The sequence below is a fragment of the Aspergillus pseudodeflectus genome (genome assembly GCF_044049435.1).
Source record: "Aspergillus pseudodeflectus strain CBS 756.74 chromosome Unknown BJX68scaffold_92, whole genome shotgun sequence".
NCBI lineage: Eukaryota > Fungi > Ascomycota > Eurotiomycetes > Eurotiales > Aspergillaceae > Aspergillus > Aspergillus pseudodeflectus.
In genome coordinates, this window is record NW_027263868.1 from 18945 (window position 1) to 43167 (window position 24223).

At 50.8% G+C, this 24223-nt stretch overlaps 11 protein-coding genes across 11 annotated transcripts; 4 read left to right on the plus strand and 7 right to left on the minus strand.

Moving 5' to 3' along the window:
- Window positions 1-4455: 4455 nt before the first annotated feature.
- Window positions 4456-5504, plus strand: BJX68DRAFT_272891 (FAD-binding oxidoreductase; the record flags this gene model as incomplete). Its single annotated transcript, XM_071047306.1, has 4 exons — window positions 4456-4658; window positions 4733-4792; window positions 4874-5063; window positions 5139-5504. The coding sequence occupies 4 exons, from the start codon at window positions 4456-4458 to the stop codon at window positions 5502-5504; spliced, it is 819 nt and encodes a 272-aa protein (XP_070892710.1).
- Window positions 5505-5606: 102 nt separating this feature from the next.
- On the plus strand, window positions 5607-6267 carry BJX68DRAFT_272892 (uncharacterized protein; the record flags this gene model as incomplete). The annotated part of the gene is made up of 2 exons (XM_071047307.1): window positions 5607-6001; window positions 6123-6267. 2 exons carry the CDS (start codon window positions 5607-5609, stop codon window positions 6265-6267), a joined length of 540 nt encoding a protein of 179 aa, XP_070892711.1.
- A 233-nt stretch (window positions 6268-6500) lies between these two features.
- Window positions 6501-7450, minus strand: BJX68DRAFT_272893 (uncharacterized protein; the record flags this gene model as incomplete). The annotated part of the gene is made up of 3 exons (XM_071047308.1): window positions 6501-7167; window positions 7228-7282; window positions 7363-7450. 3 exons carry the CDS (start codon window positions 7448-7450, stop codon window positions 6501-6503), a joined length of 810 nt encoding a protein of 269 aa, XP_070892712.1.
- Window positions 7451-7898: 448 nt separating this feature from the next.
- BJX68DRAFT_280124 (uncharacterized protein) lies at window positions 7899-9005 on the minus strand (the record flags this gene model as incomplete). The annotated part of the gene is made up of 1 exon (XM_071048869.1): window positions 7899-9005. The coding sequence occupies one exon, from the start codon at window positions 9003-9005 to the stop codon at window positions 7899-7901; it is 1107 nt and encodes a 368-aa protein (XP_070892713.1).
- A 491-nt stretch (window positions 9006-9496) lies between these two features.
- BJX68DRAFT_272895 (Alpha/Beta hydrolase protein) lies at window positions 9497-11556 on the minus strand (the record flags this gene model as incomplete). Its single annotated transcript, XM_071047309.1, has 8 exons — window positions 9497-9838; window positions 9892-10149; window positions 10226-10575; window positions 10634-10706; window positions 10765-10867; window positions 10920-10983; window positions 11034-11074; window positions 11192-11556. 8 exons carry the CDS (start codon window positions 11554-11556, stop codon window positions 9497-9499), a joined length of 1596 nt encoding a protein of 531 aa, XP_070892714.1.
- Window positions 11557-11841: 285 nt separating this feature from the next.
- BJX68DRAFT_272896 (cupin domain-containing protein) lies at window positions 11842-12349 on the minus strand (the record flags this gene model as incomplete). Its single annotated transcript, XM_071047310.1, has 2 exons — window positions 11842-11944; window positions 12009-12349. The coding sequence occupies 2 exons, from the start codon at window positions 12347-12349 to the stop codon at window positions 11842-11844; spliced, it is 444 nt and encodes a 147-aa protein (XP_070892715.1).
- A 250-nt stretch (window positions 12350-12599) lies between these two features.
- Window positions 12600-14230, minus strand: BJX68DRAFT_272897 (S-adenosyl-L-methionine-dependent methyltransferase; the record flags this gene model as incomplete). The annotated part of the gene is made up of 6 exons (XM_071047311.1): window positions 12600-12951; window positions 13005-13120; window positions 13168-13341; window positions 13398-13599; window positions 13665-13791; window positions 13858-14230. The coding sequence occupies 6 exons, from the start codon at window positions 14228-14230 to the stop codon at window positions 12600-12602; spliced, it is 1344 nt and encodes a 447-aa protein (XP_070892716.1).
- A 316-nt stretch (window positions 14231-14546) lies between these two features.
- Window positions 14547-15649, plus strand: BJX68DRAFT_280125 (SDR family NAD(P)-dependent oxidoreductase; the record flags this gene model as incomplete). The annotated part of the gene is made up of 4 exons (XM_071048870.1): window positions 14547-14652; window positions 14703-14907; window positions 14960-15056; window positions 15113-15649. 4 exons carry the CDS (start codon window positions 14547-14549, stop codon window positions 15647-15649), a joined length of 945 nt encoding a protein of 314 aa, XP_070892717.1.
- A 947-nt stretch (window positions 15650-16596) lies between these two features.
- BJX68DRAFT_272899 (uncharacterized protein) lies at window positions 16597-18030 on the minus strand (the record flags this gene model as incomplete). Its single annotated transcript, XM_071047312.1, has 2 exons — window positions 16597-17076; window positions 17131-18030. The coding sequence occupies 2 exons, from the start codon at window positions 18028-18030 to the stop codon at window positions 16597-16599; spliced, it is 1380 nt and encodes a 459-aa protein (XP_070892718.1).
- A 362-nt stretch (window positions 18031-18392) lies between these two features.
- On the plus strand, window positions 18393-21467 carry BJX68DRAFT_272900 (uncharacterized protein; the record flags this gene model as incomplete). Its single annotated transcript, XM_071047313.1, has 12 exons — window positions 18393-18402; window positions 18461-18559; window positions 18621-18819; window positions 18870-18944; window positions 19003-19063; window positions 19129-19789; window positions 19841-19941; window positions 19989-20132; window positions 20195-20283; window positions 20351-21054; window positions 21133-21348; window positions 21406-21467. The coding sequence occupies 12 exons, from the start codon at window positions 18393-18395 to the stop codon at window positions 21465-21467; spliced, it is 2421 nt and encodes an 806-aa protein (XP_070892719.1).
- A 263-nt stretch (window positions 21468-21730) lies between these two features.
- Window positions 21731-24068, minus strand: BJX68DRAFT_280127 (acyl-CoA synthetase; the record flags this gene model as incomplete). Its single annotated transcript, XM_071048871.1, has 5 exons — window positions 23631-24068; window positions 23424-23551; window positions 23157-23364; window positions 22215-23096; window positions 21731-22158 (listed from the first exon to the last, which is right to left on the minus strand). Exons 1-5 carry the CDS (start codon window positions 24010-24012, stop codon window positions 21731-21733), a joined length of 2028 nt encoding a protein of 675 aa, XP_070892720.1. The 5' UTR covers window positions 24013-24068.
- Between the last annotated feature and the right edge of the window lie 155 nt (window positions 24069-24223).

The following is a 24223-nucleotide window of genomic DNA, read 5'->3' on the forward strand; positions in this document are numbered from 1 at the left end:
CTTGGGAAAGCTAGAGTGGGCCAACAATCAAGACTAATGACCTCCGCCTAACAACCTAATCAATACACCAGCTAAAAAGTGGTCTTCTTTATCTTACTCCTCAATTGCAGAAGCTGTTTGAGATGTCCTACGCACCAAGGAAAGGCACTTGTGGCGACAAAGGACGTTAATGCGGCGCAGTAATCTTCAGACGGCATCGCCAAATCTCTCCACACTACCGAGTGGGGGTTTACCAGTTACATTACTCAACCTGATTGTCTTTAGATACGTACAAGAAAAGTAATAACTTGATTTAATGCAAGATCTAATCTTTCAAGAATAATTTATTCATCTTATTAATATTTAAGCGGCTGACAAATTGAGTTTTTATATCATTCTTCAAGATAAATCTTCCACTTTAAAGAAATAACGTTAAAATAAGAGAGGAATATCTAAGTTAGTAATGCAATCAGCTATTATTCTTTATATCTATTGGCGGCTTGCTGCGAGATTGATGGATTATACAGAACATTTGAAGCGCTCGTCATATTCAAGACTCCGGCTAGGATTGCCGTGCTGCTTCCTGAGACTAGCAACTGCTAAAATATGGCTACCAAGGTAGAATGGACGCTATGTTCTAGTAAAGCTGCAGCCAACACCTGCAGCAGTATACCCGTGGCAAGTTTTAGGGTTACCCCACAGTCTCAATTCCACCCACGAGTGGGCCACACTCTTCTGAATGCAATATTGCCCAGCCATATACGTCATGAAGTCTCTGGTTTGTAATTACGCATATCATTTTATAGACTCACTTATATGTATTTTGTATAGGATGCTACAAAGGAGTTCTTGGGGCCAGCAGAAACTCTCAGGCTCACTGGGATATCTTTGATGACAAAGGTAGTGAGTGATAACTAAGCCTTGTACGCGGACTCGTACCCCACTTTGTGGGGTACCTCAATCTAAGCGGGTAACAAGTCTATATTGTTGTAGCCAACTTTCTATGGTAGCTGTAACTCCGGTTGACCACGGTAAGAATGTTAGTACGGTGGGACCTGCTAGGATTCGATTGCTTTGAAGCGGTGAGGCCTCCAACGCACCACTTTTTTAAACCAGCCTGATACAGCCATCCTCCTGAGATTTATGGTGGAGACACTACTAAGATGCTACCTACCAACCCTCTTGAGGCACTTTTGAGACGCCTGAAGCGCCTGAAGAAGCCTAAAGTCTAGATGGCTTAAGAGGGATGATCGAATTCGCATTTTGACTTTACAAGATGCTGGATTTACTTATCAGCAGATTTCCTCTTAGCTTAGATTCAACTATCGTCAAATACTGTAAACCGCCCGCGACGTAGCAAGCAACATCAAGTGTCGCCACCGCCACTACGGAGATCTCCAACCTGCAGCAGACCGGCAGCAAAACCGCGGCGATTGGTGCGGATTTTGCAGCGATCTAATGTTTAGATCTCCTTCCTAATTGGGAATCGCTAGTCTGCCACAGTCGTACACATAAAAGTCAGGTTATTCTTAGTTATTCAGAATGCCAGACCTCTTTTTGCTTTACCTCCTGATCTCTAGGATTGGGGCCGAATATCTCATCTATTAGTTATGAGCCCGGAGACGCTGGACTAGCTCTATATAACGACCTACATATGATATACCTTAATTGGTTGAACTTGAAGCTATTCCCACCATCCGCGACCTTCCCGCGGACCTTCGCCTTTAACGAAACGACCATATTCCCACTATGGAGGATTTAGTGACGACCAACCACCACCGCTAAGGTCTTAGTCATCTTAGCTAATAAAAATGACTAGGCTCTAGTATAAATTAATATAAATGACCGCGGTTTCCGTGCCTTTCCGCTACACCCAACCGCCTTCGCCTTATGGATGCGCCACATATTCTTCGTAGTCACGTATTCTTTGTAGTTTTTTAATATTTAAAGCTATTCAACAACCACAACAACTAATCATTAATAAAAAAAGGTCTTCTCCAGCCTCTCTAGCAAATCTCTCGTTTTCAATCGCCCTCTGAATTCGATTCTCCAAGCGCTGCGTGGTTGGTGCGTGTCTCCACTCATACGACAACTGGTTGTAAACACCCAACTAACTACCCCTTGAAGCACCGCTTCCTGAGGACGTGGAACGAGAGTCTCCTGGAATGGCGCACAAATGGAGTGAAATCCAAAGCACATTCAGGGTCTCCCCCGAGCTGTGCGGGCAGACCTGTGCGTTCATTTGGACATGGAAAGTTAAGGACCTGAGAGGAAGATACTTTGATTGGGAGCAAAGCATCATCAAGGTACTCTCTACTGGGTCAGACGTCCTAAACGGGCTGTACAAGCTAAAGGCCGACTTCTTCGATGGGCTGCCACACGATGGTGGAACAGCTCCTATGGATATGGAGGGCTGAGCTGTTCGTTGAGCAGACACCAGGCTATTATTGAAGTCGCTGTGTCGTTCTTTTAGACTTTCTTCTCCTATTCAGCTCAGAGCTTTCATACACGTCGAATAGTAAATCCAAACGTGCAAATAAACCAAGAGTAGAGGAAAATATTTCGCGAAGATCATCTTGTCGCGTGGGATGGAATGATACACATGGCAGAGCACACTACCATCATTGCTCCACCTCCATAATCTGCTGCTCCCCTAAAAACAGGCATTGTATCCCATTTAGTGTGTAAGATCCACGACTCTCCGAAAATATGGGTTATGTTGAAAGCTATAAACAGGAGATAGTACCTCACCACCCACCGGGCCATACTCAGTATAGGAGGAATCAATTATCCACTTTGTCCCTCTCCCTTTCTGAGCAATCCAAACCCGCACAAGCTTAGAGACGGATCTTGTCTCTATAGCCCTTTATTGCTAATTCAGCCCGCCAGACTGACGTTGCCCGGATAATCCCAGCTTTTTCAATTGAATATGCTCCAGCAAACGGGTTACCACGGTACCTGCCCTTGATGTGATATTGATTATGCATCCTTCGCCTCTCGCTTGCATAGATGGAAGCACTTCATGTAAACAGATCATAGCCTGAACCTCAGTTAGATCTATTTCCACTTCAACCATCAGGACTCGGATGTAATACTCACGGACTTGAGGTTCACCTCGATTACCTTCCAAAACTCGTCTAGAGTTTGCATTGGCATAAATATTCTGGGGTTGTGTCCAACATTATTCACCAATATGCTAGTCAAATGTCAGCCTTTTGTACTAGAGAATTACTCAATGTCATACTTGATCGGTCCGAAATCTTTGTTGATCCGACTAAATATTTCCTTCACGGCTGCTGGCTCAGTCACATCGCAGATGTATCCTATGGCCTTCACGCCATGGCGCCCACAGGCGACTTTTGTACAATTCAGGCGTTCTCCGCTAATGCGGAGTATGGCCACGGAAGCTCCAGCCCTCGCAAGTCTCTCTGCGATAGCCATGCCGATTCCAATTTTGGATGCATGCTAGGCACCACTCCTTAAATGTGAGCAGGTTCATACCTCGGCCAGCGCCCGTCACTACAGCAACCTTGCCATTGTTCGTACCCACAAGTCATATGGTTCTGTGTTCAAGCTTGCGCGGGACATTGCTTTCTGAGTGATATTACAAGTAGTCGTGCAAATTATTGCTGGAGCAGCTGTTGCTACCAAAAGACCAGATTATAGTAATACTTGAGATAGAGAAAAGCTGTATATTTTCTAAGTTATATTGATCACACCCCACACAAGTCTCTCATTAGAGTGGATGCGCTTGGACTGGCGACCCCCACAAAATCATACTTCCCCGGATCCCTACATGTCTACAAAATACATTATATTCTGACTAAAGAGCGATGGGCCACTGATGCTATACATTCTTATCACTTGCTGATTTCCTCACATTCTCCTCCAGGGTAAAGGGCCTGAGTTGAAAACCGTGATCATTGTTGGTGCTGGCCCAGCAGGGCAGCTCCTAGCCTTGCTTTTGGCGAAAGCTGGGATCTCAGTAGAGCTCTTTGAAAAGGCCGACGGGCTCGATACCAATCCACGAGCGACCCACTACGCGAGTTCCGCTATATACCAGCTCCGCCGAGCCGGAGTTCTGGAATTTTCCTGAAACCAGGATTCCTCCCTCGATTCGGCTTATGGCGCAAGCTCGACGGTTCGCTGATTGCTGGAATCAACAACGATGACCTTGAGACCCATCCTGACTGAATGGTGTGGCTTCCAGCCAACGAGCTCGGGAAGATCCTGCATGACCACCTCAGACGTTACCCGTCCGCCACGATTCACTGGCGGCATGAGGTTGTTGACGTTGGTCAAGATGAAGATCGCGCGTGGATAAGGGCGACTAAGGTTGGATCGTCCACCACCGCCTACGCCGACTATGTAGTTGGATGTGATTAGGCCAGCAGTTTAGTGTCATAGTAGTCTGTCGAATTCCGCTCACGGCGAAACGACATGTTCGGTATGCGGATTCCGATCTGCAGAACAAGCATGATAACCTCTTCCACCAATCCGGATTGCAAACTATCGAGCCCGTTCTACCCCCGTCTGTCACCGACAGTTCGAGCGAGCCCTGGGATATTTGCAGAAGTAGTCGCAGAAGGGGTTGCTGTCACTGGTTCGGATTTGATCAATTACATTGACCCCTTTGAATTACGGGAGGCAGAGGCAAAGGACGTCCAAAGTGCAGCACTGTGGGACGTCTACTTGACCCTATACCTCAACCATCCAGAGCATCAATGCTGACAACTAACCACCTATACCCTAGACGTGTAAAGGAGGTACAGGCTGTACTCTTGATAGCCAACGATTTCCAAATTCCGATTTGGTCAATCTTGAGAGGAAAGAACCTGGGGTTATGTCGACCGTTAGGGTTACTTGTTGTCATATACTGACGCTTCGGCCCTAGCTATGGTGGACCGGCGCCCCTGGTTGCTGGGTCTGTTGTCCTTGATCTGCATCGAATGAACCGTATCGTCAAGGTCAGCGAGCAGTATTCCTATGCTGTCGTCGAGCCGGGCGTGACCTTCTTCGACTTGTACAACCACTGCAGAAAAGAAATTCCAAGGTTTGGCCCAATGTGCCGTCCCTCGGCTGGAGTAACGTTTTAGGAAATGTCTTCAATCGACCACATATTGAATGCGGAGTGTAGACGCTGGCTAATTCCGCAATAGGCCCTTGACTGCGGCTTCGGCTATACGCCCATGGGAGACCATCATCAGCAAATATGCGGGATCGAAGTCGCCCTCGCAAATGGAGAAGTGGTACGAACGGGCCAGTTCGCAATGAACTATTCCAAAACCGCCCACCTGTCCAAACTATCCTTTGGCTCCTCAATAGAAGGGCAGTTCCTCCAAAGCAACCTAGGTGTTGTCACAAAGCTCGGTATCTGGATGCTCCCACAGCCGCAAACATTCATGTCCTGCACTCTCGACATGGATGAGCCGGAGGATATTGCGATGCTGGTTGATACACTCGGGGCGCTGCGGCACCAGGAAATTCTTCAGAATAGCCCGGTCATCCGCAACCTCATTGCCTAGACAAGCATGAAAAGCCGGCGGGATGATGTTTGGAAAGGTGAGGGTCCGATCCCCGCTTGGCGCTCCGAGAAGTGCAAAAAAAGCTCTGGGATGGGCTATTGGATGTCGCGTTTTGGCTTATACGGCCCGAGGAAACTGGTCCTAGAGCGATTCGAGATCGTCAAGGAGGCTGTAAAGCAGCGGGCACCAAGTCCACGTCCCAATGGCCATCTTTTCGAGGACGAGAAAGGATATGTTGAGGCGGAAACAATCCACACAGCCTTAGGTGGAGGTCAAGTCGGTGTGCCCGATATGTGGACGCTGCCCAGCGTGCAATACCGGTGTCCAAAGGCCGAAGATGGGGTTGGCGCACACACCGACTTCTCCCCTGTCCTACCACTGCGTGGAAAGGATGTGCTCGAAAGGTTTCTGGCTGCCCAACCCATCGTTGAGGCGGGAGGGTTTGACATATACTGTGGTGGTCACCTTCACCCGCGGTACATGATCCTGATCAACATGTTCGTCCTGAACAAAGCAGATCCTAAGCAGCGGACGGCGTTGAGAATATATTCCGCGGTTTGTATGCTGCAGCAAAGGAACGACGAATCAGCAAGAATCGATCACACCTCGATCACATAGGTACGTCTTCCGGAACCCCGTAAATGCTGCCATTAACATCCCCGGTGTACAGACCTTGTGGCGGATCTTTACGATTTCTACAGGCAAACAGGGAATCTGGCCACGCCAGTACCGTGGCTCCCGCGACGAATCCAGCAAGTTGTGATCTTATCTGAATTAGGTATTGTCTTCATAGATGTGACTGAATAAATTTGGACCCACTGGCTTCTTTCTGACGCCGCTGAAAGACGAGTGGGACATCTGTATCATCCTTGGGTGGACGAGACCTTGGCCCACAATGTATGTATTACTGAGGGATATAATATCCGCTGCACACAAGTTTTAGAGCTGGCCCAATGGGTCTCTTTGCTCTATACAGCCCGAGGACACTGCCAATTTCTATTTTAAGAGTTCCAGAAGCTGGCCCACTGCAGCCGTGTTCTGGACATGCTCGTTTGCATAATCAAGTACATAGGCAAACACAGCAGCCCGTTTCATCCGAGAAGGGTCCCAAAGCGGATCAAACATTAGCCCAAGCGGCATCGGTTGAGAGTCCTCCAAGGGAGCAATGCTCTTTATTGTTTCTTGTCCAGGTGTCGCCGGCTCGGGGTTTGTCAGACCCACCGTCTCGTCCAAGTCAAAATCTTCGATGCTTACGGTAGTAGATGCCGTGGCGTGCGAAGGTATACCCATCGTAGGATCACCCGGAGTGACGCACTGTATGGGAGGCATGAAAGCTACGGATCTTGCTGGAGTCGTAGTAAGTTCGCGGCTGTGAACGACTGGTTCCGATTCGGGTTCGACTGTCGGCAACTCTCGACCGTCGGAGTATGAAGTCCACCGGGTCATGAAAGACGTGGGGCTGCGAGAGCTTTTTTCAATTGACACACGAGACGAGTCCTCCGTCAATGGCTGCGCCGACTGGTGGGGTTCCAGGCCCGCCTCCGACACGCAGGAGCCCCGTGTCCCTAGCGTGGACTGCGGCTTGGATAGATACTCCATTCCGCCCAATCTTACAGTGTACAATGCTTCGTGGTTGGTTTTCTCGTGGCGGACTGTCACGTCCCTGTATGCAACCTGTTAGCATTCTTAGATCATCCGCTGCGCATGCTGATAGGCTACAAACCCTCTACCATACCGCTTGAAGCAATACCTGCACTGGTATGGCTTTTCTTGCGTATCTGGTACCTATTAGCTTGATTGAAGATAGGTAGTGACTCGATTGACAAACGGGCACGTGTGTGACGCGCGCAATGCTCACTCCGCTTGAACGCTTTGCCGCACACCGGACAAACATGGCTTCGCGCGGCTTCCAGAACCTTTTTCTTTCGCAAGTGGGCATGGGGCATGGCGAGATACAAACATGCGCTGTCCTTTCTCTCCTAGCGGAAAAGTCCAATATGTATCCTTGCCGTTATATCTGATTTGTAATTTTGAATTGAGATTGTAGAACAACAGGCTTTGATGATGGAGACGAGATTACCCCACCTGCTCTTGTGGCCTTGTGGGGTAATTCGTCTGTTGTTTGCCATTTGCACCGGATGGACCTCAATTCAGGCATGATAGTAGTCAATAGCTTACTCCCTTACTCTCTTACGTGACTGCACTCTCCCCTGGGATTATCCGGCAGACAGAGGTCATATGCACTTTAACAGTATTCGAATTTTCCAGACGCTCTAACTGGGAAACATCCTTCAGCCGAGACTCGGTCCAGGCAAGTCCTTAGTAACCAGATGCAGGATGACGAAACAACACCAGCAGGGCTTCTCTATCCCCGTCGTACGCAATGTTTGCTGCCTAATTGTAATGCTTCGTCTTGATCCCACCCACTGTTTCTTCCTGAACTCCCTCACCTTTCCCAGCAAACAATTTCGAGGTACCGTACGCGCTGATTCTCGCCGACCGATACATTTCCGACGTTGGTTCCTCCCCTGGCTCAAATCGCCGCCTAACACCCGCAGCACGCAGAACCGGTGACTCGTCCAGCAAGGTGTTGATCTTGACCTGGTCGTTGGGCAGCACAAAGTAAAACAGGCCGCACCGATCCTGGTTACGTTGGTCGGCCGGGGGCTGTGTCACGCGGTGGATGGTCGCCTTGTAGAATCCCCCCGTCCACCACTCCATCATCTCCCCGGCGTTGATAACAATTGCCCCAGGGGCGTAGGGCACCCAACGCCATTTCTTGGTGAAATGGTCCATCAGCTGCAACGAGGCCATTGGCTGGCTGAAGAGCATGGTCACGGAGCCAAAGTCGCAGTGGCCTTTCAGCCAGACCCCGCCGGTCTTCTTCATCTCCTCGGCGTTGTGATCGTGAAAGTACATCATGTAGCGGAACCATGAGTCATCCCTGACGTCGTATTGATGGCGGTCGATGAAGAAATTCTCTGGTAGCTCCAGCGAGATTGCAAACAGCGTCAAGACCCGGTAGAGGACTGTCTTGTGAATGTAGTCATTCAACTCTTGAATTTCGTCCTTGAATGGCACAAAGGTCGAAGGATGCTCACGGAGGGAGAGGTCTCTGTTCCAGTTGTACTGCTCGATCTGGTCCTTGACCCCTTGATCGATGGTCCAGTAGTTTCTCAGCTTGAAGCCCTGATAGCTTCCTTTCTCCTTCATTTTGCCCTCGAGCCGTCTCTTCTCTTCCAGGGGAGTTTTTGTCAGCACGTGGTGGCCGATGTCAACTTGCCGGTTGATGGTATTGAGGTCAATGCCGTGGTTTTGGATCAAGAAGAATCCCTGCGTACGCATGGCGAATTTTAACTCATCGGCGAGCTTCTGACGGGCTTCAGGGCCGTCATCGTACTTGGACAGATCTAGTGTCACAAGCTTCGCATACTCCAGCTTCTCCTTAGTGGGTGCAACAGGCACAAAGTGCTCAATTTCGGGCCCGGTGGTAGAAGGCATTTTGGTGCCGGCTAGGCGTAGTAGGCTGTCGTAGAAGGAGGATTCTTTTGCGCTTGTCTTGTTATTCAGGCTAGAGGCGTTTCTTCTGCTAGAAGCGTTACCTTCTGTTCAGTTATATGCATCGCGTACGGGAGAATGCATGCTGCTGATGTGGGGTATCGTGTGGAGTGGGCTATGCTTCCATTCCCGAACTCCCTTACTATACATCTTCCACGACATGTATAATGTGACGTCAATAATCCCTAGCAATACAGGCGAAGAGGGCCTGCCAAAGAAGGATATGTGGGGTGATAGCTCCACATGAAGTGTGCGGCACCGGATCTCCGTTTCGAACTCAGTGACATGCACCTGTCGTAGGATCTTAGTTTTGGGCAACCATCAAGTGCTGGGTCGGGCTTGAAAATTGTTGAGGAGGAGGACTAGAACTGTATAGGCCGAAAGATAACCTTACAATCAACAGACATACTACAATCTCAATTATGTACTAATAGCTATTTCATCCCAAACTGAAACAGATTCAGAGCTTTATTGAGCCGATCGATATCCAGAGAACGCAGGATACCAGCAGCACCGTGGCGATGCTTCGCGTCATACTCAGTGGTCGAGATGGTCCGTTCTTGATGATCGGTGTCGAATAGTACAGTTGTCCGACGCGACTCTTTGTCACTAGGAGAATCTAGCTTCCCATAGGCCAGATCTAGAAGGTAGTCACCCATTCGATGGGATACCGCACGGGATTCCTTAGGCAGAAGATTCTCATATGTCTGCAGTGCATAAGCGACATCAAGGACGTGGGTTGCATGGCCTTTGAATATGCCGTCAAAAGGGTTCGGCTGGTGCGATATTAGTTTGCGCACAACTTGACTCATTAGGATAGAGTGCCCACCTCATGGAAATGATAGGTACGGACGTTTGCATCTGAAGAAATCGCCTCCTCGACTAGAACAATGGGCATGTAAAACCTGACGTCGGAGACAAGCTGAACCAGCCCTTGGTGAAAAGCATCCGAGGAAGGCTGATTGTCAGCCAGCCCATATGCAGAGACAAGCATGTCTATGTCTTTGCGATCGAAGAACTGCGCAAACGCGGAGATGAAGCTGTCAAGCCACTTTGGCTGTTGAAGCGACATGACCATCGCGGATGCCTGGCAGCAGATTAGAAACAGGCGGAAGCCGCGCAGGGGGGAGAAATCGACGGCAGAACAAGGGATAACTTCTCACATCGAATCTACAGTCCCCAAGAACGATCGTCTTGCACCAGGATAGGCAATCCTCGACTTGCTGTCGAAGCTGTGCAGGGTCGTCGGCGAGTGGTTTGAACTGCCCGTCGAGCGTTGGGAAGCATCGCAAATTTGATTTCAACGATGTCAATGTCCTCCACGGCGTGTTGCGCAAAGATTGGATGCGCTCTTTCACTGGGAGATCCTTGATTCCTAGTTCCTCCAGTAAATTCTGGTAGACTCCCTCGTGTGCCTCAGCAGGGAGACATGGCCGCAGCCGAGGATCTCCAGACATGCACATCGCGCGCCTGAAGAGTGGCTTACCCCTGAGTAGGTGCTGCCAGACGGAGACTGTAGCTAGGTCAGATCGAAAATGCGGTGGTGTTGAAAGTATTTGCACGGCACTCACTCGCTCCTGCAGACTCCCCAAAGACAGTGACATTCTCGCGGTCGCCTCCAAAGCCGGCGATATGTTGCTGAATCTACAAGAGGTCAGTCTAGGGCTATCCCCGCTGACGAAATTATCCATGCATTACTCACCCACTCGAGAGCATTTGATTGATCATAGAGCCCGAAGTTGCCGCCTGGGCCCTTTGTACTCAGTTCGCTGGTTGCAAGGAACCCGAGCAGCCCAAGTCGATAGCTGCTGGTGTCAGCCAACCGATAACATGGCACCGGCGGAAGCTGCTACCTACTTTATACCGACAGTGATGATTGGTCGCTCTGTCTTTTCACCACGAGCGGCAAGAGCAGCCATATCTTGAAACGTAAGCATGTTTGCATTACTGATGTAGAGGAACGCCACCTACCATATTGCGGCCAGCTGTTACACCCGATAAAGAAGCCACCTCTGTCCAGAAGTTAACAATGGATAAGTGTGGATAGCAAAACTGTCACTTGCCCATGAATGCTATGATGCATTTAATTAGTGATTATCGTCAGAGAGCAGTGCATAGAAACGACTCACAAAACGACCACGGGAAGCTTTTTGTCCTTCATCAGCCCAGCCGACGGTACAGTGACACAAAGATTCAAACATTTCTCCTCATCGCAGTTCAATTGGTGTGTATACGGAAGAGGCTTTTGGATCAAACCAAAGTCGAAGTCAATCGAGTTGTCTGGCTGAGGGGGGATTGGGCCCCATGCGGTCCCGTCGTAAAAGTCCCGGCCATCGTAGAATTTAGTTAGATTGTTCACAGGCTCTGATCGAGCCCACCTGAGTGGCACCGTAGCGTAGATAATATTACGGAATTGGACCAAGTGCTCCGAGAGCCGCTGTCCCTTGAGCTTCCCCAAGTTGGGGTGTTGGTGGAGAATCGTCGAGGAAGCCATGGATTGGTACCGTACGTCCAGAATTTAAGACCAAGTAGTATGATACTGTGCCAAAAAGCAAACAGATGTCTACAGGGAAAGTGAAGGGTTTAAATAATTCCCAAGTGTGGGGACCTGATATATTTGTCGGGTTTCCTCCACCATCCACCATCCACCGGTAAGAGAAAGTGTGCTATGAGAACCGCCATTTTGCTATGCCTTGCTAGGAAATATTTGCGCGGTACCGTTCTAGGACACTAGCTACAGTGGCACACCCAGATCACATCTCCCTGTGGCTGGACGCTTTTAGGGGCGTGAAGCAGCGAGGAAGGTCGCAAATCGAGCCGGCTCTGAGCCCCGGTTCTCCCAGGCATGGCTCGTGCCTTTCTGGATGTAAAAGTCCCCTTTTCTGGAACATGTGTATGAATTAGACAACTTGGCTCAATCTGTAGCATGGCACGAACAAGGCCCACCTTAGAGTTCTTTCCTCCCCTGAGTCAAGGATCAAGGTGATTTCGCCTGTGAGTATCGTGCCAAAGTCGATGGATGGGGTAGCGTGCATGGGGCTCTTCACGCCGGGGGGCATCTCGCACTCGAGCCACTCGCACCCCGTTTCGTTGGCGATCCCCGCGGTATCATGGGCGGCATCATAGTTGATTCCGGGCACAGGAACTTGACTGATACTGAAAATACGACGCAGGACAGCGCCGCTCTCGAGTTGTTTTGTTTCGACTTTCAAATCGGGTTCGAAGACTGCCTTGCCCTCTGCGTTCACCACGGTCACCACAATCTTTCCGCGCGGAAGATAAGACATTGTAAAAAGTGGCTGTACAGAGGAATACAAGCAAGGTAGACTGTGATGTTCGGCTGGGTATTGCGACTACTCCCTGGAAAGGTTCCCTTTGTATCTGGGAAGGTGGCGGTTTATATGCAGTCATCTGGGGAGGACCGGCTGTGGGGAAGTGTGGGGTTGCGGAGTATGAATGTAGACTTGGGTGAGGATGGATTTTAGTTGACTAACGAGCAAGAAAGACTACAATTTGGCTTTAATTTCAACAAACTCACTAGTCCCGAATAGTGCACTCCAGAACAGAAGTAATGGTGCGGAGAATGTACAGTTGCGAGATCACAAACCCAGCGGAATTCAGTAACTTCTCCATTTCCTCGTACGACCGCTCCTTCCCAGCGTAGAACAGCGTGGCGCTCATTGTCATGAGGTTACCCAGCACCGGCATATGCGTCTGATTGGGTGGTATGCACCCTGAGGGAATAGCACCTTCCCCAGCCATAGGCGGTTTGTAGACAGGGGCTGTGCAGAGGGCTTCATTTATGATGAGTCGTGACCCCGGTGTGTCCCTCATTGCTTCTGCAATGTTTCTAAGCACTTTGAGAGCGAGCTCATCATCCAGCTCGCGCCTATACAAAGCCGTTAGTTTATAAAACGCTCAATCTTCGATACGCAAGCTCACAAGACCCCGCGAATGTACCATATCTCCCCACGACTCAGATTGCGGTCAAAGAAATCCTGGACCACCAGTTGAACCTGGCCGGAATCAACTCTATCTTTCATATCCGAAGGAATTGCCTGGAAGGTGTCAGTTTCTCATGACCGCGATCTTAAGAGTAGCTTACCTGGCTGATTGCTTTGACCCCTGCTGGTAGGTCCTGGAATATCCACTTCAGCTTGGGGTTCAGTCTGAGAATGTCAAAGCCGCTGTCTCCAGGACCAGCCCCAACGTCAACAACGGTGATATTTTCCAGATCACGCCATGGAAAGTCGTGCAACAGGGGGCCTCGAGTGACACGCTTGATAGGAGTTAGTGCTTGAATCTATCTTCAATTTTACCCAAGGTGCCACCTACATTCAGCCAAGGAACAACCCCTGAGATGATGTCGTTGAGAAGGTCGCTCCCAGCGGGACTCATCACATACTGAGCGAAGCTTTCATCCCTCTGCAGATAGGTCCGGCTAAAGGCGCTTTTGACGGGGTCAAATGAGCTTCTTGTATCTTCCGCGGTGAGATCCTTGTAAAGACCTGTTGCGCTTATCGCATTTGGTCCAGTTCTGCCACGAGGATTCATTAGTGCTGTTCACCGACTGGCTACGAAACCGCGGATTGGGTCATGTACGCTAAGGAGAGGAAATATTCTGCCTGGCTCTGTTTGAGAATTGCCATGCTATGTCTGGTGTTCTCAAACACATTCAAAGACGGCTCGCAGTAGATATAATCGGCCGTTAGAATTCGTAGCATGCGCCCTGGATCTCGTCAGGCCTAATTTTCACCAAAAATGTGGGATTAAATAAAAGATTGGGCTCACTGACCGAGCTTATTCTCGTTCACGTTGAGATCTTGCGACAGCTGTTCAAGGGTCGCGGATCCGCCGTGACTCTCGATAAAGTCAGACACGCCCAGCTTCGCCGCAGTGCTGAGAGCTGCTCCCTTGATCGCACCGAATCCAGTCTCGAGAAGCTTTTGGTGCGAGGGCGTTATAATACTTTCGATGGCACGGAGGTCAGTGAGAATCTGGTTGAGATAGTCGCCGGCTTCACGCGGTGGGAGATTTGCAGGGTTGTCAAGCAGATGCGGGCGCGCCTCCCATAAATGAGGTTGTTCAACGTGCCCATGTTCAAGGGCAGCTTCATATTTGCCCACGTTTGCCTGGACAGAGTAGACGAGCTTTTGCAGTAGAGTCATTATCGCGTGCTTACCCAGTAATTTGCTGTTACTGAAAGGAGAGCTGTGGTTTTTATTTTCGTTGTTTTCGGTGGTGTTTAGGGAACGTGAGCTGGGTTTAGACCGTCGTGAGACAGGTTAGTTTTACCCTACTTAGTCTGAAGCGTGTGGAGGTGATGGGAGCAAGAGCAACCCCACAATCCCCGCAGTTGTGACATTGGGAGGCGCAGTGGGGTAGTAACCCCATCCGTCAACACAAATGCTTCATTCCGTCCTTGCTCGTCCTCCTTCAATCCATCAAACTTGACACACTCACTGATCCCAGTTTGTAGACACCATGTCCAGACCGACTCTCAACACCGAAGTGTATGCGGCCATCGCTCCCGAAAACTTCAAGGACTCCAATGTGGGCAAGGTGGCGGTTGTAACTGGGGCGGCCCGCGGTAAGTGAATTGCCCTGAGAGTGCTGGAGACGAAAGCTCATGTGTTTTAGGTATCGGAAAGGCAATTGCAGAGGCCCTCGCTAAGACGGGGGCCAACATCGCCATTCTAGATCTTGACATCGAGCGGCAGCAGCAGACCAAGTCGGACTGTGAGCGCCATGGTGTCCACACTGTAGCGTATGCTTGCGATGTGACCAACTTTGAGGTTTGTGAGCGAGTATTCAAACAAATCGCAGAGGACCTGGGACCAGTTGAGTATGGTGACTTCTTTAAACTAGAATGGGATTCGTGCTTATCCTCAGACTAGTATTCTTGTCAATAACGCAGGAAGGAACTCGCGCCTGCCAATGGCGATGGAGGCGTTTGATGAATTCTGGGGCGCTATTAACCTAAATTTGAAAGCGGTATGTTTTGTTCTCCTGTGGTCCCCCATCAGATCACAAGCTCATTACCGGCGCAGGCGATGATCTGCTTCTGGCAGGTTTTGCCCTCAATGAGGGAGCGAGGAGAGGGCTGCATTATAAATATTGCTTCGCGCGCTGGAACAGTGACTACCCCGTTTGCTGGCGCCTACTCCATCGCCAAGTGTGGACTGATTCGTGCTACTGCATGCTGGCAAGCGGAGCTTGAACTGGATGGGTTTGGGGACAAAATTCATCTATACGCGCTTCACCCAGGCGCTGTCAGAACAGACATGATTCTCCCAATCGCGGACAAGGTGCGCGCGAAGTACCCGGAGATCACTGAGAAATGGACAACCTTTCAAAAAGCCTTCCGCGTCCTCCCGGAAGTCTGTGGCCAAACATGCGCCTATTTGAGCACTGGTCGAGGAAAGATTCTTCGAGGGAAGTATTTTGACTGCGAGCAAGATATTGGAATAGTGGTGGCAGCAGGTGGAGAAGCGCTCAAGGGTCTTTATGATCTCAAGGTTGACTTCCTCGGCGGGCTTCCCAATGATGGCGGCACCGCAATCGCTGGCATGGAACAGAAGCAATAAGGCACGGCTTTAGTCTAATTGTTTCGGAGGGCTTGCTTCTTTGTCTATGTTACACCTGTTCGTGATTTAGTAGCAGAACCGCCATGTCAATCTATCTTTTGCTCACTTCGCGCAACTCATTGCTGGTGTGAGATGTAAAGTACCCCAAGTTGCTGGTTACTTTAAGTTTGCTTGTATCTCACATTCACCTTCTGAACCATAATTGAATTCTACAAACTATCTCGGTTCACAATGTCGGCCTCCTGTAAGGATCCAGATGTAGCTAAGCATCCCCTTTGAACGGTTGCCTTACCGCAGGGTAAAGAAGGTTCTGCAACAGTTGAATTTACTAGGTAGCGGTAAACTAAGGAACTTAAACATCCTGTATTTAGCAGCTATTCTTTTTTTATGAATTATAAGTGACTTTCAATTCCCTATCTGATATCTGATGTAGCCAATACATAAATAGGATATGAGTTTGTCGAGTTGTGTGGTAGGTAATGTCCAGATATATCTTTCGGACCTGCGGCTGTCCATTCCGTAGGTTTTTTTTCCTTTAATTTGCGACGCCCAATCTTCGCGATATTCCCTCAGTTCTATAGAGAATACCTATTGAAAGTAGATTGTATCCCCATTGAGATTTCTCTCGCTCACCACCACGAAGTTCCTTGGATAGCTATATCGCAATAGAGTCTTTCGCTTCGTGTTCCTTGTTGCCGTTTCCCTTCAGAGGTTATGAGCTGGAACTCTTGCAATGGCACTCCTCAGTTGCTCAACTTTTCAACAGTGATAGATAAAGCGAATCACAATCGTTGACTCCTACTCCACGTGGGAAACAGGTGAAATTGGGCTTGAGATTTATCTTTACTCTACAAAATTCTATTTTGAAACGTACCTCCACGGAGATGTTTGTACTGGTCAAGCGAAACATCAACACTGAGCACAACAGGCTGGATTAATTACATGATTCATGCTAACGCTGCTGCTATAGCATCATTCGGAGGCCGCAAAGCCATGCGACGGTCAACAATATCCTTATCCTCATACTCGGCCATCCACAGCGGATCCATGGTGATTGCCCACTGCCGCATCCGGCTTTTCAGCTGACTGGCTGGATCGTCGAGTGACCGGAAAAAGGCTGCATCTGCACTTATCATGGCTGATGTGGCAGTCGAAATCCACCGCTCCATTCTATGTTGCTTTGCGACATCATCCAGTTCCCAGATTCCAAGGGGGTCCACGCCGTGACCACCTTTCTGAATCATGCGCTTGTTTTCGATGGAGAAGGCGTTTGTAAAGGTGAGCCACTTGTCACGGCGAGCCTCCGCCCAAGTGTCTAGGATCGACTCTGGGGCTCGCCCGCTGATGACTGCCCCCAGCGCCCGACCAAGCGGCCCGGCGTCCAGGAGCCCAGTGGTCAGACCAAGCCCTCCGACTGGATTGTTGCTCTGAATTTGAAAATCAGCCCCACGAGTGTACAATCATGGAATCCGGAAACTTACATGAGCCGCATCCCCTGCCAACAGGCAGCGCCCTTTGCGATACTGGCTGGCGCACCGTTGATGGGGTTTGTAGCGGTTCAGCTGCACCAACTCGTATTTTCCACCCTCCTCCTCCCATCCTGGCAGGATATGCCTAAAGTGCTCGTCGAGCTCGGCGCGGATCCTTTCGTTATCCATGCCTGGTTTCACGCCGAATGCGCACCTCCACAGCTTCCCGTCTATCACAGTGATGACGGCCCAATGGACCGGGTCTACGAGGAAGTTGGCCGTGCTGAACCCATACTTGTCAAAGGGGTACACAAGATTGGTGGCGACAAAGTCCTCCTTGGGCCAGGAAAATCCTTCAAATTCAATATCCAATAGTTTGCGAACGGTGCTGCCAGCCCCGTCGGCGCCGATCAGCCAGTCGCAGGTGTAGACGGAGGGTTCTCCTGTTGCTGGGTCTGTACACGTGATGGTGACGAGCGCGCCAGTTTGCGTTAGGTTCGTAACTTTCTGTCTGAAGAGGACTTGGGCGTCGTAATGCGTAATCAGATGGTCGAGAATGATAGTGGTCAGGGTCGGCTGGCCGCAGTTGAGTCCCTGGGGGAAGTGGTCGCCGCCCTCTTTTTTGTGGACCTGGGCGATCCTCTTCTTCTGCGAACCCTCCGAGACCCAGAATGAGAGGGCGTCATTCACAACGGCCTGCCTCCGCAGATCCTCGTAGATCCCTGTTTCCATCATCTCGGCGAGTACACAGGCCTGGTAGGAGGTAGCTCTAGGAGACTGGTCGATGGCAGCATTCCGTTCGAGGATGAGCGGTTTGACGCCGAGTCTGGCAAGGTTGATGGCTGCAGTGACTCCCACGGGCCCAGCACCGACCACGATGACTTTGTGATGATTCTCTGCTAGCGAACCCATGTTCGATTGCCGATGATCAGATGTGTTGTGGCATACTGGGACGGAAACAGAGAGGGAGCACTTATAGAGAGAGGCCCGAGGCGCTTCTCCACATGCTGGGCAAAGGATGTGGGGTAAGCCTTGCACCTTGCTGGCAAGATACTCCGTACTCCGTTCCTCCGGACTTCGGACCACGCCCAATGGCGCTGTGCATTACAGGGTGATTACATAATGCTTCCCCAGAGCCAGTCCCGCATTTCGGTGGCACAGATTACGCGCTCCCCGACTTTCTCAGCTACTGGCGGATTTCCGATCCTCTCCTCATTTCTTGGATACTGCATGCCTTGAATGAGCACCTTTTCACACACTGCTCTACCCACACAATGGCAGAAAGTACGACTCGGTCTCCTTCACATACCTCGCTGTTACCCTGCCAGCTAACACCTTCCAGACAGGCCCTCTTCAGGGCAGCGCCGGCGCTCACATACCTGCCACTACTGCAATAAATCGTTCATCCGCTCCGAGCACCTTCATCGCCACGTGAGATCGCGTACGTCTTCGGCTAACTTGCCATCCAGTGGGACCCTTCTTTTTTAACTCTTCTGACGCAGACGAGAACAAACGGCCGTTTCTCTGTCCGGCGTGTGGCTCTACCTTTGGAAGGGCAGACGTCCTCCAACGCCACAGGAAAAAATGCCCAACGCTGCGGAGCCGTCCTGCCTCACAGAGCCAGATAGAAGAGAGGATTGACTCGCATCAAGACCCCCGACATGCCTCCGATGCACCCGCCTCCGATCCAGGTGGCTTACTGTAAGTGATGCACCTCCTGGTGGGACTACCTGTCTCTGACGATAATGTAGCGTTGCCGCCGACGTTGTTGCTCTTGGCGCACCTGCTGGAGCCAACTCTTTTCCCGCCAGAAATGATGTAGCACCGTCAGTCTGATGTGTTTTGAAGATGCTCTCCGGAATCTCAGCTAATACCTACGTCTAGCAACCGTGCGATGCCTACCCAGGATTTCCCGCCACAGCGCCTTTCTGAGGGACAGCCTAATGTATGCCGCCTGCTTCTCTGTCATTTACAACCCAGCCCGAACCAGAACCTAATATCGTTGTACAGGCAGGTTGGGCCGCAGTCCAGGAGAGTTCGATCCCTGAGGAAATGACCCAGACATCGAGAACGTCCCACAATGGCAGTTCTCAAGTCATACCAGATGGTGAATCGGGCTATGACTCCGCTCTTCCAGCTACGCCCTCTCTGTCTGCTCTTCCGCCACAAGGTCCAGATCTCAATGGCGAGACTCTTTTCAATGATCCTTTCAAGCAATACTCCTGGAGTCTAGACCGGGATTTGCATAACATGGACCCTGCGGTCCTAAACATGGAGAACTTTATGTTCCTAGAAGATACACTCCTTCCAGACTTTCATTTCGACGCCGACGGGGTGGCAAGCCCATCCCGTCCAACATACCCGAACCATCAGCTCTCACGGGCAGTTCTGCTGAGCCGTACACGCCAGGTAACTCCGTCCCCAGAAGAACATATCGCCCGGACATATCCCCAGCCAGAAGAATGTACCTCGAGACTGCTCCGCCTTCGGGAAGAAGACATCGATGTATTCAGAAACAATACGCTCAACAGTGATCAACAAGGCGTCCTTGCAGACTACAAGTTTCCAACACGTGCCCGAATTGTCCGGTTATTGAGTGCCTATCTGAAATATTTCGATCCACATACGCCGATCGTGCATCGTGCAACCTTTGATATCAAAAGCAGTCACCGTAAGTTATGCGCGACGACTATCAAGGGCTACTGCGCTAATTGAGCAATAGCCACGCTGGTCCTGGCGATGCTGTCTATAGGTGGTCTACATGTCTCGGAACATGCGTTTGCGAAAAAGACATATGATATATGTTGCCGACTACTGCACAACGTAAATCTGTCACCCCGCTAATACCACCAATTGCTAATAATGCCCAGGTCGAGGATGGCAAAGACGAAATCAACCAGCTCACAGATATTGGAATTATCCAGGCGTTGCTTCTGTGTGCTCAGTTTGGAAGTCACGGTGAGAGCCCAGTCTACTTCCGACGCGCGGAAAAGCACTTGACAATGGCGAACTCGGTAAGATACTGCTCTGTTATTCCCAACCTACACGTGATAGTGATTCTGACATGTCGACTCAGTTTCTGCGTCAATATGTTGATGAGGGTGCTGCTCATACTGGATTGTCCTCAGACTGGGCCGCATGGTCTACATCGGAGACCTGGCGTCGGTATATTATCCAACCTTGTCCGATACTATAAGAAATGAGTCGGGTCTGACTACTGCGTGGTATCTAGACTCAGCGGCTGGTTGACTGTTCTTAGTGGCATTGTCCTTTCCTATCAGCCCGCAGCGACCATTACAACCTTTACCCTCGAGAGCAACATGCGCTTACCCTGCAGTGAGGAATTATGGAAAGCTGGGTCGGGCCTTGAATGGTCCATTCTCTGCAACACCATCCCACTACATGACCAACAGCAGAACAACTTGGCCACGATCACAAAGTTACTGGCCTCCGGTGGGCAGCTGCCGCTAAATTTCAGCTCATTCGGACTTCTAGTTATTGTGGGATCGGTACTAGCCCATATATGCAGCCACGAGCGCGTTTATCTCGGGATGAATCAGGACCCGGATATGGCTTTGATAGGCCACATTGAACCCATTCTTAGGTCCTGGGAAGTGTGCTGGCGCCAACACCCACAGGCCTCGAGAGCACCCGATGGGACAGGAGAGCCTTTACTTGTGGATTGTCTCTCCCTGTTGGCGTCGGCCTATTACCATCTTTACCTGGGGCCGGAATTGCGTGCGCTTAAAGCCTACGCTCGCAACAACGGCCAGGTTGCTGCACTGCCCGAGTACCGCTCTCGCAAGTTTGCTCTGATAGCGGTGCAGTACGCCGCTCACTCATGGTTTGTCCGGGTCAAACTCGGGGTTGCCCACCTTCGACGCACTGCAGCTTTAGAGTTTGGAGCCCAAGCCCTTGTGACTGCCTACGAAGGAGGTATGTTATCCTGTTCATTTACTGCTTCGGATTTATATTCCATTCCGTAACATTGGACTGATTGTTTATCTCTCGTAGCCTTGATTCTCTCCTGGTGGTTCAGAAAATACAATACACCGCCAGCGACTCCAGACGAGACGGAGGAATCCGAGAGCCACAGATGCCTGCTCGAGCTCTTCGGCGACATTACTACTGAATTAATAGACCAGGATATCGGATGCAACGAGCAAACCCATCCTTGGCTGGTCCCACTCATATGCTATCGATCCCTCCTCGTTCCGTGGATCTGGAATTGTACGCTGATCCTTGTGATTCTAATTCTTCCGATGCTCACCCTAACGCCTCTTCTAGTTACATATATTATGCGATCTCATCTGGATAACTGCTGCGATCTTCTCGATCGGCCAACCTGAAGCTCATCCCCGTGTCCCGGCGACCCTTGCGTACGTCCGATCCAAGTCTGGTAGGAGGATTTCCGCTGCAACGATGCCATAGTCTGGAGCTGCACTGTGCAACTTTTCGCCGCCATATTATTCGTATAACCTTAACACGACTGGAATGGAAGGCAGACAAGCAGAAATCAACAAAATGAAGATTCAAGGGTACGGATATAGAGGTCGTGGGCGCGTCCGAGATCAACTCTGCAAGCAAGCCTACCACCAACAGGGTAATGCTGTCACAACTTTGTCCTGCGCCCTGAGGCTTTCGCAGCAAAGTAGTCCTTAACTGTGCCACGGGCCCTGCTCACGACAGCAGCGTCTTCAATCGTAGGAGGAAAACTGACCTCGGCGCCAAAGTCGCCTCGGGCGGCGTTCTCAACGAGCTCCCTCAACGTCCGTCGCAGCACTTTACCGCTGCGTGTCTTGGGAATGATGGTGTCCCCTTGGATGATCCCCTCCAGTGAGGCAACCGGACCTAGACTGGTGCGGACCAGGCGGTTGATAGCCGCAAAGAGTGGTCCTGGTACAACGGGTGAAGTGGAACTCGACACCGAACGAGGGCGGACAAATGCGAACGGAAGATGGCCTTTGACCGGGTCTGGAATGCCAATTACAGCAGCTTCTGCTATCTCGGGATGCAGGAGGATTGCCTGCTCAATCTCGCCTTGCCCGTGGTGTTAATCCTTCAACTTCATGTCTCTGGAATACGGAGCTGCCTACCTGCGCTGAATCGATGTGCCGCCACATTTATCACGTCGTCTGATCGGCCCATGATGTGAATGTATCCGTCCTTGTCAATTGTTCCCCTGTCTCCAGTATCCAGCCATCGGCCCTGGAAGCGCTCAAGATATCCCCGATAGAACCTTTCTTCATTGTTGAAGAGGGTAGTAAAGGCTGTAGGCCCGAGGGGCAGTCCAAGGACTAGATTCCCGGTTTCGCCGGCACCGAGTTCCACCCCTCCCTCGTTGACAACATGGACATCAAATCCAGGCATTGCTTTGCCGGCCGCGCCGGGTCGAACCGCAGCCTGTATGCTTCCAACTCCTAGCAAACCCTTGGACGGATAAGGCACTCCAGCTGGGTTCAGAGCGATACCAGTGATGGGGGAGCCAGTCTCTGACGACCACCACGTATCAATGACCCGGGCATGTGGTGCGGCAAAGCGGGCCAGGAGGTCCTCGTACTTTTGAATAATCTCTGGCTCACTTCGCTCGCCTGCAACGAACAAGGCTCGCAGTGTTCGTAGTGCACCGGCCTTCCCCAGAGCTCGCAAGATGGCACTCTCGGGATCGTCCCTAGAGATTGCGCGGAGAGTCGTCGGTGCGGTCGAAAGGACATTGACTTGGTACTTCTGGATCAATCTCCACAGGGCACCCGCGTCAGGCGTGCCCACCGGCTTCCCTTCATAGATGAGAGTCGTTGCGCCGACCAAGAGAGGGCCGTAGAGGATATATGAGTGCCCGACTACCCACCCAATATCTGATGTACAGAAGATAACATCACCTGGCCCTTTGATGTCAAAAAGGTACCTGGTCGAGAGCAGCAACCCCACCGCATGGCCCGCTGCTGGCCGCGGAATACCCTTGGGTGTACTGGTTGTTCCTTGGTCGGGTTAGTTGGTTGCTTCAACTTCCCCAAGCGAATAACGGTTCGGTGACTTACCACTTGTGTAGATGATGTACAAAGTATCAGCACCTTTTACTGGCACTGGGCCAACCCTATTACCAACTAATTTTGCCTCGGCCACCAGGCTTTTCCAATCCTTCTGGCCGGATTCTGTATCTAGCTCTCCCCACGGACACTCCTGTCGATCCCAAACAAGCACAGAGCTCGGCTTGAAGGAGCTGCGCTGAATCGCATCCTCCACAATCTCGCGGTACGGTTGCGGCCCTTTGCTCCTTCTATTCCGCACGAGGCGGTTAGGATTACTCGTGGCTTTGCATCCGAAATTCTCTCGGCCAGGGGTCGAGCTGCAAAGCCCCCAAATACAGCTGCATGAATTGCTCCGAGGTTCACGATAGCCAGGGCAGCCACCAGGGCGGTAGGAATCGTTGGCACTGTGCGAACCAGTTAGCTCGGCTAATACATCGAAGCAGGCAGAAAGAAGCCAACGCAGATGCACGCGGTTGCTCGTACTGTAAAGGAGAACAACATCGCCCTTTTTGACCCCAAGGGCACGCAGTACGCCGGATAAATGCTCAACCTCGTCCTGCAATTGTCCATAGGTCAGTTGCTCTTGTCGGCCAGTAACCAAGGACTCCCAGATGATGGCGACGTTGTCTGCATTGCCACTTTCCACATGTCGGTGTACACAGTTGTAGCTGGTTGAGAATTCCCCGTCGGGAAACCAGCTCCACTGATGGTGTAAAGCAGAATATGCTGTGACCTTTGGTGTCTGCACGACAAGATTCAAGTAGGGCTTATGCCACAATAGCTGCTGGGCCTGATTGTCCCAGAACTCCTCTGGATGGTCGAGAGAAAATCGATGCACTTTATCCTGCGGGGTGGACACATCCATTGTTTATGATGACGAGCCGATTCTTCATGAAATGGTTCACCGAGGTGTTGACGATGGTGCGCTTGATGAGTTTAACTGGTGATGGTTATGAGATAGGTGGAGGTGGTGGTGGTCCAACCCCACCCAGCCCCCCACAAGGGGACTTGGGTGGGGGTGGACGCGACATTACTTGTAGGATGGGACGAGAAGACTCAAAAACAGCAAACCGGTG